This window comes from Sebastes fasciatus, chromosome 8 (genome assembly GCF_043250625.1).
Source record: "Sebastes fasciatus isolate fSebFas1 chromosome 8, fSebFas1.pri, whole genome shotgun sequence".
In the NCBI taxonomy this organism is placed as follows: domain Eukaryota; kingdom Metazoa; phylum Chordata; class Actinopteri; order Perciformes; family Sebastidae; genus Sebastes; species Sebastes fasciatus.
Genome location: NC_133802.1, coordinates 14,347,562 through 14,362,184, shown reverse-complemented (window position 1 = coordinate 14,362,184; position 14,623 = coordinate 14,347,562). Strand labels below are relative to the sequence as shown.

Genomic DNA, 14,623 nt, shown 5'->3' with positions numbered 1-14,623 from the left:
TATCAGTATCTTCACTCTAGCTTTAAAACTGAGCCCGCTACAAACTCCAGAAGATGGATTGCGTTAATGCGTTAAAGAAATTAATTGCGTTAAAATTAATTTGCTTTTACGCATTATGATGCTAACTTTGACAGCTCGAAATTAAAACAATAAATTTGATAAAAATGGGGCACAACTCCTTTGCTCTCTGTCTGCCGTGTTCAATACGGTAAAATAAACAGCACAGCAACTCAAATCTTAACATTAGCATTAACTAACATGCCCATACATTTGGAATAAGCTTGTGGCAGAATCCATTAGGTCCTCTTTGCCAGATGTGTTTTCTCTAGATTTGGTTGCAGCCCTTTAGCATCAACAGGCAGCGAGGAATATTTTGTCAACAGGTTCATGATGGCATAGGGACACTCAATTTAAGGCTTTCAGGAGGCATGTTAACAGCTTGTGGCCAATAACTAATTTACTCCATGCATGTAAACACAGCCATTGATGAATCAAGCATCCAAATACAAATAACCTCTATTATTCACTTGTATCTCCGCCATTGAAGAGCAGGTGGAGAACTCATTCTCTGTCTAACAGAGTTTCAATCCAATCCAAGTGGCGCTTACACAAATCGAAGTGTTGTTATCACAAATTAATTTACACTACACCGTGAAATAATACAGTCTATCTGTAAAAGAACACCGCAAACTATAAACTATTACAAGGAACACCTTATCAGGATAAAACAAGGCCCTTCCTGTTTACAGAGAAGTAATTTACTTTTATTTCCCCAGATGAATTGTATCCTGTTTATTTATTAAATATTCTCTTATATACACCATTAAATAATAATTCATTCTTGTTAAATGTGACTATTAGTTAAATTAAAATACCCATTATTCAATAGAAAGTGTATTAACAACTGAAAGCATGATATATTATGGCCTACCATAATTTGGACACTTTAACTGTGTCGTCCCATTCCAAAAGAAATGGTAAATTATTTAAATTGTCTATATTCAGAATATCAAAGGCCAAAATATTTGGGTAGAAGAACTTGGAAGAGCTGTGGGATTGTGTTCCTGTTGGCATGCTTTGCGTGTAGGTAGGGACAGCTCTGGCAGCTGTCTGGACAAGGGATTTGATGCCTAATGACATAAAAGGAGCAATCCTGCTTCAAAGAAACTTCATAATGGCTGAGCCTTGTGAGGCTCCTGTCCCCAGCCCCGTTCCCTCGCTGTACCCATGGAGCAGATTGGCAATCATATCGGCGTGTCAGAGAAAATTTATGTCACCCGGGCCGATGGAGGTGGACAAGGGTCTTGGCTCCCCTCGCGGAGTGACTCTGCTCTGTACTCCGGAGGGGAAGCAATATTGTTCCGAACTCACCACAGGCCACGTGTAATCTTCTCAGGAGATTACAAGACTCCCCCTCCTTCACCCAGGAATGCTAGCGTTGCAGTGTGATAGAATACAATGCCCTATCGCCTCCATTTTGCACTGTTATCTTGTTTTCTTCACTGACATGGCTTTAGGGAACTTAATTTGTGCTAGGCCTCGCTATAGTTTTTTTTTTATTACATCAACATATTTGTCACTGTTTGACAGGTCATGCTATTTATTTCATACATTGTTGCTTTCCCACTTGAACTGACTGATCGACTACAAGATAATGTCCTACTTATAGACACTAAAGTGAAAAGAATGCTACACAAATGCCCTGCTGAAAATCATATCCTATCTTAGTCAGATTAATACTAATGGATATATAGCTGCAGCTTAGATGGTTATGGTGCGGCAAAGTAGAGGTTGACCGATTAATCGGCGCCGATAGGACATTTTACAAACAATAGTTATTGGTGAAACTTGGCTCCTTGGCGGCATATGATTACCTCCTGATCATAATCTTAACAACTGTTAAAGACCCCATGAAATGGCACTCACACTTCGAGATCGGGAGAGGGGGAGTGGGGTTGGGGGGGTTAGCCATAAATACACGACAGACTTTAAATTACATTTTAGATATTTATTATTTAGATAGCTTGAGATCGCCTACTTTTTCAGAAAGCAATTCTCCACTCCATGAAAAAACCTTCAACGCATTATTCTGGCGATAGTGTTAGAAATGGTGGGCTAAAACTCTGCGTCCACAGCTGGATACAGCTGATTTTACAGCAAACAGACAAGCGGTATTCATGTCATATCTGACTCGTTTTCAGTTTATTTCTCCACCAAAAAGTTATCTCTCTTATATCTGTAGAACGCAACAGTATCAGGTCTTTGTCCACGATACAAGACAGGCAGACAGAGAGGCAAAGAAATCATTCAACCTTTCACTTTAACTTGCTTACTGTACCAATTTGGCCTTCTCTCTTCTAAATAGTCCGGCCACGTAGCTATCCAGTCATGAAATTAAATGCACACTTTAGGATCCTCCTTACCCCAGGAATATGCACGATCATTAATGGTTTGTAAGAGTGGTTAGTTATATAGTTTGTAACAAAGTCAAAGATTGTTCATTTCAGACAGTGTTGAATATTATTTTGGGGGGGATAGGGGTTATCGTTGGATTAATCGGTTATCGGCTTTTTCCTGCTCCAACCTATCGTTACTATATCGGACTAATCCCACTATCGGTCGACCTCCACTGCAAAGGTTTGTAGAAAATCTGTAAGCATCTTGAGATGTGAGGATAAATGTGGTACAAGCTGATAAACAAACACCATATGTCATGACCCCATGCTGGGAAACATAATTTATAAGTGTTGACATGCTAGTGGTTCAACGCCCTGTGGGCTATTCCCATGCCAAAAGACTCAGTCATTTGTGATGTCTGTAAATGTAATGTCAGACAAAACCTCAGGCAAATCTCTTTGAAGGATGTCGTGCCAGCTGTGTTTTCACTGAACACTCTTCGCCTTGTGTTCATCAACTTCAGAAGACCTCGGCAATTTTACACCGAGAGGCAAAGTCAACTCTTCTTTTCTTTCTCTGTTTTCTAATTAATGGGTTTCATACTGGAGTTACTGGGAAAAGATGGAGTAGGATCACTGTGAAGCAAGCCCCTCAAATTCATTATGTTTGTTTATGGAAGTCCACTTTTAAACTGAAGAAATCATATTTTCATCTCATATGCATGTGTCAATATCAAACATGATCTACCAATTATAGGTTTTACATCTCGTGCGCTGACTCGCCACATTCCCTACATCAACAAATCAGAGAACATGGACTCTGTCTGAGCTCTGGGATGATTATCATAAATGAAATATCACTTCCAGGCACTTTTAATATGCTGTAGGATGTTTCTCTCCGCTCCATGGCTGTTGCCGGCGGCTATATATCTGCTACCCAGCTGTGAGCTGCAGCTGTCACTGGCTTCAGAAGGCACACAATCCTTATGCTGTTGTCGCAAAACCTCAGGGTAACAAAAAAAACATCCATACGCAGACTACATAGACACCTATCAAGGGGGCACTTCTATTAGTCGTGTATCATAAATAAACAAACAGAGCAATGAAATCAGAGCTCAGGAGTGGTGAACCCAGCCCATGAACATAAAAGAACGTGAATAAGGGGTGCTGTATGCCATCAAAATGTCTTATTATGTGATACTGTAAGTTCTTCTACAATATTACCTTCTACTATTTATATATTACTTTTGCAAGGCAACGTCTGTCCTTGCTTCAGACTATTGAAAGCAATACATTCTTGTTCATCACATGCCCCAGAACTGCAGCTTTATTAGAAAATTGTCTCTCAGAATAAAAATATGAATTTGATTTTCCTTCATGGACTTATTAAAACTGTGCAGGCTCTACAGTAAGTGTGCTCAGATTAACCTGAGATACTATAACTAGAGCATCACTGTCCATCAGTCGGCGCAGCCTCAACAAATGATTCTGTTTGCTGCTGTCTCTTCCATAATACAGATGTACATCCAGACCACAACTCTGACCATCTCTGTAAGCCTCAGTGCGTCGGTCTCTCTGGGGATGCTCTACATGCCCAAGGTCTACGTGGTTCTCTTCCATCCGGAGCAGAACGTACCCAAGCGCAAGCGCAGCCTGAAGGCTGTGGTCACGGCAGCCACCATGTCCAACAAGTTCAACCCCAAAGGAGGCCTGAGGCCCAACGGAGAGGCCAAGTCTGAACTCTGTGAAAGTCTTGAAACACAAGGTTGGTATCGCGCCTCATGGAATAGTAAAGAGAAAAGGAAGAATGAAATGTGTTCCAGAGAAGCTCAACCAGGAGTTGATTTTTAGGCTGATGCAATGAGCTGCTTCTAAAGCAGTTATAGAATACACATGTCTACTTGAAAAGAATTATCTCCTTTTATGTGAACATAATTGATGCCAGTGTTATTTTGCACTTCAGCAGTTCTGGAAATTAGCAAACCTTATGAGAGCATACAAGAAATTAGGATGCCATCTCAGTGCCAACTAAAGTGGTGTTATATTATGGTTTCTTTTTGAACACGAGCTATTGCAGATGACATAAACAGAACGGTGTGAATAATTAGAACTGATTTCAACTTAGCCTCTAGCTATCATAGCTCTGGAGGTTTTCAAATTCACCATTATATAAAAGGTCAAAGTAATACTTATAGCCTACAGACTACAGCATATTGCTCTTCTTAGATTAAGCAAGATCCAATCATATTTATTTTTTTAAAGTTTTGTATGTTCCACTATGCTATATCGAAATTAGGGCTGTCAATCGATTAAAATATTTAATCACAATTAATCACATGACTGTCCATAGTTAATCACGATTAATCACACATTGTTTATCTGTTCAAAATGTACCTTTAAAGGGACTGTTTGTAAGAATCAGAAATGCTTGTGAACAGCGACACCTCTGGCCGTTAAGTCAACGAAAGTCAGCGTCGGGCTCGTGCTTGTGCTCGCTCTACATAGACATGAACGAGCATCGCTCAAAACAGTGAGGCGACACACGTCAGCTAAAACCACAATATCACTCTATATTTCACCTGCTTGGCAGTAATGTTAGCTGACCAGACAAAGGTGTCTCCACGAATCACTGCTGATCCTAGTGTTGGCTATTCCTGCCTCAGCCTCCCGACCGCGGCCGGAGAAAACAGGGGAGACAAAGGAGTTTTGGTCGGAGACGATAACGTTACTCGCTGCAGAGCCCCGTCACTTCACAAGACACGGGGAACCTCTGTTGGTCTGGAGGAGCTGCAGCATTTATTTCTGCACAAACGTCCACTGTACATTCACTAGATATTCTCAGAGCTAAACTAACTCTTCTGCAGTGTGTAGTGTGCGCACATGCATGTTAGAGTGGAGCGAAATAGCAAGAATGCGCGCGGTGTGTGAGTGAAGGCAGGCAGGCAGAGGAGCAGAGTACAGCAGAGACTCCGGCCCTGGAGACCAAAGCTACGGTCTCCACCGCGTCATCCGACCGCGGCCAACACTGTTTTGACGGGCTTCACTAGATATAACTTTGCGGTTTTGGTGCTTCCGTGTAGTTTGTGTTGGAGTCTTGTCTGAACAGCGTAGCCACACGCGAGCGCACATGGGACACCGACCTGGGTGATTTATACGTGTAAGAAGTTACAAACAGTCCTTTTAAAAGGAAGATTTAATTATTAAGTATTTAATACTCTTATCAACATAGGAGTGAACAAATATGCTTGCTTTATGCTAATGTATGTATATATTCATTATTGGAAACACAAAACAATGACAAATATTGTCCTCACAGGTACTGCATTTAGCATAAAATATGCTCAAATCATAACATGGCAAACTCTAGCCCAACCGGCAACAACAGCTGTCAGTGTGTCAGTGTGCTGACTTGACTATGAGACTCGTGGGTACCCAGAAAACCCATTTTCATTCACATATCTTGAGGTCAGAGGACAATGAACCCCTTTGAAAATGTCCATTGCAGTTTTTCCTCCCCAAAATTTAGCACAAGCTAGGAGCGTTATTTAACCTCCTTATTTAACAAGCCAGTACGACATGGCCAATGGATTCTTTAGGTTTCCTAGTTTCATAATACCAGAATCTTCACTGTCGCGTTAAAACCAATTTGTGTTAATGCATCATTATCGCGTTAACTTTGACAGCCCTAATCGAAATACAAAAAAAAATGTGTTTGAAAAAGGCAGGAATTAACTTTCCTGTTTCACCAGGATAATCCTGTATTTTGCACACATGGGACAGAAAAAAAATTAGTTCCATTCTCACAAACACCGACCACACTGGATTTGTGAATCAGCAGGTGTGACAGGATGCCCACACTATTCTGATTTTGAAAGGGACTAAGGAGACGGGTAGCTCAGTGTTGGAAAAGAGGATATTTCAATCACCAAGATAAAGTATATGAGTAGGCTGTCCCGGTGTGGGGAATGGTTAAATCCAATCAAGCAAACCCCACATGTTCTGATTACTGAAAGTCCTGATTTTAAACTGTGACAGGCTGAATAGGGTAGAATTATGTGTATTAGGACTAAAAAGACTGCGCCCACACTGGCATGAATGCCTTTTTTCGACATGGAGTCAATTCAGAATGGAGTAGCCCATTACAGAGCCCATTTATAGGTGCTGATTCTCGCCCTCTGGTTTGAACTGTCAATCTAACGACTGCTCTTTGTGCTTATGTGTCAGACTGTGTTGAGGGAGGGGAGCCTTGTGAGGGACTTTAGACTCTCAGGTAACCTGATTAGACGATGCCTTTTTATTATCTGTGACCACTTTTTTTCCTGTTAATTTCTGCTAATGTTCACCACAACACCCTGTGCTTGCCCATACTATGCACAAAGCATCCCTGGCTAAACTACATCACCCTGAATGACACCAGGCAGCAATCACACCCTCACAAATCCACCCGTGACCAACAGACATCAACTTGGGTAGACAACATTGGTGTGCGGTACTGTAAAACGGCCAATCAGCATGGCAAAGCCCGTTAATGTGGGAAGATGACACCACTCTGTCTGAGTGCAGGAGACAAGCGATAGCCATGTGTCCCCTGCAAAAGAAGGAATTTGCGGTAATGGGACAACAACAACAATAAGAGGGAACAGGATAAGACAGATGGGTCTGCCAGCTCCAATTCTTTCTGGACCATCTATTCTTTATCTTGGCCTTGCAGCACATACATATTCAAATAAGGCTCATTTATCAATGCTTCTCTTGGAAGAGATGCTTTGGATGAAATGGTGAGAACGCCGTCCCCCATTCATACACCCAACGCGGCGACTGACAAATACACAGAAACATTTACCATTACATGTCACTCCTCTACAGCACTTTCGCCCCGACTCTGGCTTTCAGCGGTCTTCTGATTGGATTCATCCCCTCTGACATATTCAATCAGCCAAGGCTGCTGTGGGCAGATTGGCAGATTGGTAGTGTGATTACCACCACGCCAAGCATGCTCGCTGAGGATAGTTTTATTTAAAAAAAATGCCACACACACACATACACGCTGACACTTGCAACACAGACATACTATGTGTGCATCGGAGCATGACCGCACACATGCACACACAGGTACTGTATTGTATGACAGTCGTGTTTCACCAGCGGGTTGGGCTTGTTACGGTCACTGCGGTCCGCCCTCCGGTCATCTGTCTTGTGTGTTTTATTCACAGCTGATATGAAATTCCATGAAACATGAAAAGGATGTTAAAGAATAATGAGCCCTATTATCAAACATTGATGACGACACTTATAGTGCCAAGTCAGATCACATATTGTCTAATATTACAATTGAAAATGTCACTGGAATACGCTGACTGCATGTTTTGCTTGGTGCACAGAGAAATCTCAGGTCTTTGCATGTAGTAAAGGACTTGCATTTGAATGGTTACTAATGCATTTCATACCACTGCTGTGATCTGCTTGGTGGCTCTATATTATGCAATTTTTCATACAATTAAATGATATAATCGGCTGTGAAGAAAACATGTTGACAGAGGTTTCCCTGATTTCATTGATGGTACTGTGATAGCAGGTACTTACATTGATATGACCATTGCCACAGCCTATGAGTCTGACTGCATCTGCATCACTGTCTTGACCAATATTTCATGGTGATATGTTGTTAAAATGTCTGCAATGTTACCATGTACAATAGCAATCAATGATTCACTTAGTTGCAACAATCAACAGTAGTTCTTTTCCCCAATTATAGGGAGTTGTGTAAAATATATTTTACAGAGATGAAACGATTAGTTTAATCGTTTAGTCCATCGGGAGAAAATTAATCGTTAAAAAGTAACTATTTTGTTAATTGATTCATCGTTTCATTAATTTTTCAAGCAAAAATCCCAAATATTCTCTAGTTCGATTATGATTTCTCTGTTTTCTATGATTGTAGAGATTGAATATTTTTCAGTTTTGGGGTTTTTCAGACAAAACCATAAGTCTGGAGATATCATTTTGAGCTCTGAGAAATTGTGATGAGCATGATAGATTTTTCACAATTGTTTTTAACATTTCAGAGGTTAAACAATAGACTAATTCAAGAAAACAATTGGCAGATTCTGGGAAAAGTAATGAAAGTAACCATTAGTTACAGCCCTAATCTATTTAGATCAATATTATTTTGCATCATTGAAATATTTTATTCTGAATCAGTCACATTTCTACTGTCTTCAAGCCGTTTCTCACCAGTTCGATGCGAAAATGCGGTGCATATTTCCGCACAGCATCTGACAACTATGTTAAAGCGGTTCCGGTGTGAATTATGTTCCATTTTTGCCAATGAGGCTCCTAAATAGTGCCCGAGTCCACTTAACTAATGTTAACTACACAATACATAAACTAATCAGACCCCAAATTTGATGATGACTCTAGCTGTTGCGGCTAGCCCGTTACGTGTCCAACATATAACATGGCAAGTGCATATTAGCTACACTACCATCTTCATCGTATCCCAGCTGCTGGGCTGATCTCATACCATATATCATATAATATAGTTAAATAGTCCTTTATTTGGTTGTTGAGGTAGTAGTGTTTGTTGTATATTATTGGGTGTTGAGAAGGGGACGGCCCATTGTTATTCCAAAACACCAATAGTGCAAAAAATGTCCCATTGGACCGAAAAAAAGCCCATTCGTCCGCCACCCCGAAAACAAACGCTCATTGTTCCGAGGCCCATTGCTCCCCAAATACACACTCTTGGTGCAACAAACAGAAGCATGCGGCTACTTATTATGCAGAATGATGGAAATCAGTTGGAACAAAGGCTTTCATCGGTCAATTTCATTGGGTGTGCAAGCATTTATAAGAACCCACAAAATCTGATTTTATAAATTTTAGTGTCAATTTTCCAGACTAAAATCCGTGCTTGGTGTGAAACGGCTTCTCAGCTTCGCAAATGATACATTTCTATCTAAATGCAATACAAAGATAAAGGAGACATCATTCCTGTAAATACAGCTTTCACATGACAACACCCTGCTATTATGATTGGTTCCACCTGCACTCATTTGACGAAGTCATCCATAAATAGAACTACCCATCAATCTTGACAACATGTGCTCTGAAAGATTACCGTTTCACGCCTATTTGAATCTCACCCGTTGCATTTTTAACCCTTTCCTTCTGTCTCCTACACCTTCACTTGCAGTGTTGGCTTCCAAGCAGACATACATAAGCTACAGTAACCATGCCATCTAAGCCAGAGACGAACAGTAGAAGCGGAGCCAGGACCTGCCTGAGGAGAAATCACCTGATTCTGGGGAATACTGGGGAAATACTGGAGGACTTCCAAGCTGCAACAGCAGAGGAGGACTAGGGTGGAAAGATGGGAATTCGTCACTCCGTGAATAGAAAGCATGTCATATTTTTCTAGAGAATCAGGTAAAGGCTTGAATGCCAAATTTATGAGAAATGAGATTTGCAGGAGGGAGATGTAAGGGAGATTGGACAGTTAATTTTCCTCTTCCCACCCTTTCTGAGATACGAGTGAGCGTTGGGCAGTGACGTTTCCTGGAGTCTACAGTATGTTTTCCTTCTGAAGTGTAAAGCACACAATTTCAGCTCTCTCTGAGGCTGAATCGTTTCATTACAACAAAAACAGGAGGGAAATGTGTTCTGTTTTTGCTCAAGTCAAATGCAGTCAACAAGATGAAACGGTATAAAAATAGTGAGTATTTTTGGTTACTGGTATTATTGGGGTTGAAAGCTGCGGTACTCTTCAAACTGTACATGCCTTACTACAGTACATTCAGTATTCCTACATAAACTAACCATATCTAAAACACCTAAAAATAAAGCAGTGGGTCATCCCAGTTTTTTGTTTTTTTATGTTTCATAATAATGATGATGATGATGATGATGATGATGCTGCCATCATCTTGGCAAACCTAGTGTACAGTCCCAGAGCATGCTTGTGGGAGCATCACGTGTACTGTGCTGTGTTGTCAACGTCTTTGGAATGCAACATTTGTCATGGTTGTCATTCACAGTGGAGATGTCATTTTGGACCATTACCCACTGGGTTACCCTCTGCTGGATAAAGAGCAATTTCAAACCCAAAAAGGAGCACATCTAAAAGCAAATTACCATGGAATACCTTCATAGTTTAAACTATACTCCATAAATGTCAGCCAGTATTTAAAAGACATGTTGATGCATATTTTAAACATCCCTGATTTATTGGCCTTCATTTATCACGCGCTTGTTGAAGCTTTTGCAAATTCAACTGGTTGGATTGCGAGAAATCCTGTTTCCCTAACATTAAAAGGTACAATTCTAGACCTAATGACAACGCACTTGAATTTGTCATTCCCTCCTATAAATTACACCAGCGGTTAAGTCAATATTATCCTGTGTTTTCTGTATTTGTCTACTTCGATGCTTAGAGATATAGATTTTCAAAACAAATATTAATTTTCATAGCAGCTGAGCTATAGAATGACACTATATTCTGTCCCTAAACACTTGATTTGTGAAGGAATAAAACTACACATCAGTCTGTTATACCAGATACAGTATATTATTTCTAAAGCTTACATTATGATAGATCATAGATGACAGTAACGCATGGGGACCTTCTATGATTTGTGAAAGATGCACAGGTAATCTTTGTTCCTTGTTTAGGATTTTATTCCTTTTCTGGGTCATGCATTTCGAGGCTACAGTGGAAATGATTAATGAGAGTTTTAATAGTATTTTGGGTACAAAATTAAGCTCCTGCAGCTACCCAGCATGAAGACCCATTTGGAGAAGGTGCAAGCTCAGTTCCATCAAAGGGCATACATGTTCAAAGATAATTAGGTGGATGACATGCATAGGATTTCCTAAGGAGTGTTTTACCTTTCAACAGACCCAATACGATCTATTTTAGGGCTCTGTTTAAATATTCCCCACAATCCTAGAGAATAGTATTTTGGTAATTGTCAGATTTCCACATATAAATACATTAAATAGTCATTTAATTTAGCCAAAGCGGACTTAAGTGACAGTGTGGATCCCACTGAGAATCAACACTAAAATCTACGACTCGATGCAGCTTTTAGCAGCATTCATATTTAAATTTCTACAATCGATAATTACTTCTCATTCTGTCTAACACACATTAATTGATTTTCAGAGTAATATTGACAACCTTTCATTTTTAGATGAAATGTGAGGATGTACAGCTGCTTGATAAATAAAGGCCAGTGCCTTCATTCTGTGCCTCATACCCATTAAACTACTCCTGCCATTCTTTCCATGGACCCTTCACGGTGTCGTTTGCGTTGCATCCATTACCTTTCAAGTGTATTCTGTTCAAACATGAGGAAGAGAGGACTCAATGTACAATTTATAATTAAGTGTGTAAACTCCATTTCTGTCTCCAGTCTCTAAAGTATTTGTCATAAACAGTAACTCTGGAATTTGTCTCATTAAATGTTATCCTCAGCGATGCAAAAATATGTATGTTGCATGTCAAAACTCATAACAAGTCATGTGAACAATTTGAGAGCAAGGTGTAATGTCCAGAAGGAAAACTACTGCAGAGGATTATATATAACTAATACTTTGGTTTAATCAATGATTCTCTCAGCTCTCAGCTTCAACAAAAGTCTAGGGTGTTGCCGCAAATGTTGTTTTCTCATCAGTTGATAAAGTATTGTTTGTGGGATTGTTTGTGTTTGTGAATATGATAATTTACTGCTTTTTTGCCACAACCCCTCTTCCTCCCCTTTATTTTTCTAAAAAACACTTTGTCTGTGTTACAAAATAGAATATGTAAGTGCTGACTGAAATTAAGTGGCAAGTTAATGTACGTTATTAAAATGGATTGATCCTGTCTGCTTTATGTACTGAATTATTTAAAAAAAGAAAAAAAAGAAAAAAAAGATAAAAAAGAATTACAGTGCCTGGATATTTATGAATTATCTATAGAAAAAAAATACAAATGTGTAGAGCATGTTCATTTTTATACAAGATATTTCTAATAAAAGACTGTTTTGCTAAGACTGTGGCTTTTCCTTCTTATTTTGAATTTTTCAACAGCATTTCAAAGTACAAAACAGTATGTTTCACCAAAGAACAGCGTTTCCATAAGTACCAGGTAACAATCACAATCATCATTATCAGTGATCCTTATTACTGCATTCTCCAAGGTGACGCTATATGCAAGACTAAGGAAACTGCATGCTATGTGATTTTAATTGTCACGTTGAAGCACAGAAATGATGTTTGTCCTGGGACGGACATTCGAACGAGCAATTAAAAGGGCTTTTCAGATGGAGAGCGGCCCACTCTGCCTGCACACTCGCTTGTATCCGCAGGGTCTGACTGCGCTCCTCATGTGAACAGACAGGAAGACAAGCGCTCTGCGAGTAAACGCCAGGCGCTATGTGTGGCAACCATGGAAACGGCTTCTGTGCACTACTGTATGTATCCCTAATCAGTTTTGACAGGTGGCAATCCTAGTCTTTGATGCCAACCACAGACTGTTATTGTTGATAGCTAAAGTTAGCTAAATTAGGATTGTCATTTAAACTATACGTAACGTTACCAGAAACGTTCGTTCTTGCACCGATGCTCTCCCTTTCGAACGCCTGTGTGCTCCTGTTTATGTCCCGAAAACAATTATATATTCCAGGGAACGGCATGGATCAGTCTCTCATCCATTGATTTGCACTTCGCGTCGTGGCGGGGGTGTGTTTTAAAGTAAACTCAACCATGACATTTTGACGTGATTGCGCCCATTTGTTGCTCCACCTGCCACACCTCCTGCCCCTCCCTAACTGTCCACTCGTATCTCATTGAAAATGAATTACGAGGCTTGACAGATGTGTTCAGATTTTTGTTATAATCAGAGCTGAAACAATCAATCGATTAGTCGATTGACAGAGAGCAATTATTTTGTAGGGCTGTCATTCGATTAAAATATTTAATCGTGATTAATCGCAAATTAATTGCAAATTTTTGTATCTGTTCAAAATGTACCTTAAAGGGATACTTGTCAAGTATTAAGTACTCTTATCAATATGAGTGGGCAAATATGCTGCTTTATGCAAATGTATCTATATATTTATTATTGTAAATCAATTAACAATACAAAACAATGACAAATATTGTCCAGAAACCCTCACAGGTACTGCATTTAGCATACAAAATATGCTCTAAATCATAATATGGCAAACTGCAGCCCAACAGGCAACAACAGCTGTCAGTGTGTCAGTGTGCTGACTTGACTATGACTTGCCCCAAACTGTATGTGATTATCATAAAGTGGGCATGTCTGTTTGGAGCGTAATTTAGCCTCCTTTGCATGACTTAGTATGACGTGGTTGGTACCAATGGATTCCTTAGGATTTCTAGTTTCAAATGATGCCAGTATCTTCACTCTCTTTAAAACTGAGCCCGCTACAACCTCTGAAAGATCGATTGCGTTAATGTGTTAAAGAAATTTGTGGCATTAAAACAAATTTGCGTTAAACGCGTTATCGCGTAAACTCCACAACATTTTCTAATCCCATTTTTCTTCAATGTTAGGATGTGTTGGTTGTCTTTTCTGTTGGTAAAACAAAACACGACACTGAAAAAAAAAGTCACCTTGGACTCTAACGTGCATTTTTCAGTATTTTCTGACATTCTATAAACTAAATGATTAATCACTTAATCAAGGATAATTGACGGATTAATCAACGATGCAAATGATCATGAAATGCATAATAAACAGTAAACTTGTAGTAAGTGTTAGAGAATAAATGACCTTGTTGTCATAATAGCTTTTATGGAATGTTAAATTGAGGTTATGTGGATGCTGCTTCCTGGAGACTGATGGATAATTTATCAACATGATTTACAAAGATTTGAAGGCCACATTCAGAGCACATACAACATCTCACCATTGGGATGGCCCAGAGCTAAGACATGTACGTCCCATGAAATAATCAGGATTTTCCATCTCTTCATATTTATTGCTGAATCATAAAGCCATGTGATTTGCCAGAGGAGAAGCTGTCAGGGGGCTGGGAAAAAAATGGATTTCACAGTCAGTCAAAAATACAAAATTGGAAAGTAACAGAGAGGAATTCAAGGCCGCCATTGAGCAGATTCTTTTTGAAAGTGCCCCCGTGTCATTATATTGACAACAGAAAACTGTCAAACATGAAAACAAGTAATACTGCCCGTGCACCAGTAATCAGAGGAGCCAC

General features: G+C 39.7%; 1 protein-coding gene across 1 annotated transcript in view; it reads left to right on the top strand.

Moving 5' to 3' along the window:
- Positions 1–12,261, top strand: part of LOC141772572 (metabotropic glutamate receptor 4-like) — a 225,282-nt gene extending 213,021 nt beyond the window's left edge. The window contains exons 10-11 of the mRNA XM_074643692.1: positions 3,915–4,161; positions 9,592–12,261. Of these exons, the coding sequence (XP_074499793.1) occupies positions 3,915–4,161; positions 9,592–9,641 (297 nt within the window). The 3' untranslated portion in view covers positions 9,642–12,261. The remainder of the gene's footprint in view (positions 1–3,914; positions 4,162–9,591) is intronic.
- The last annotated feature ends 2,362 nt before the right edge of the window (positions 12,262–14,623 follow it).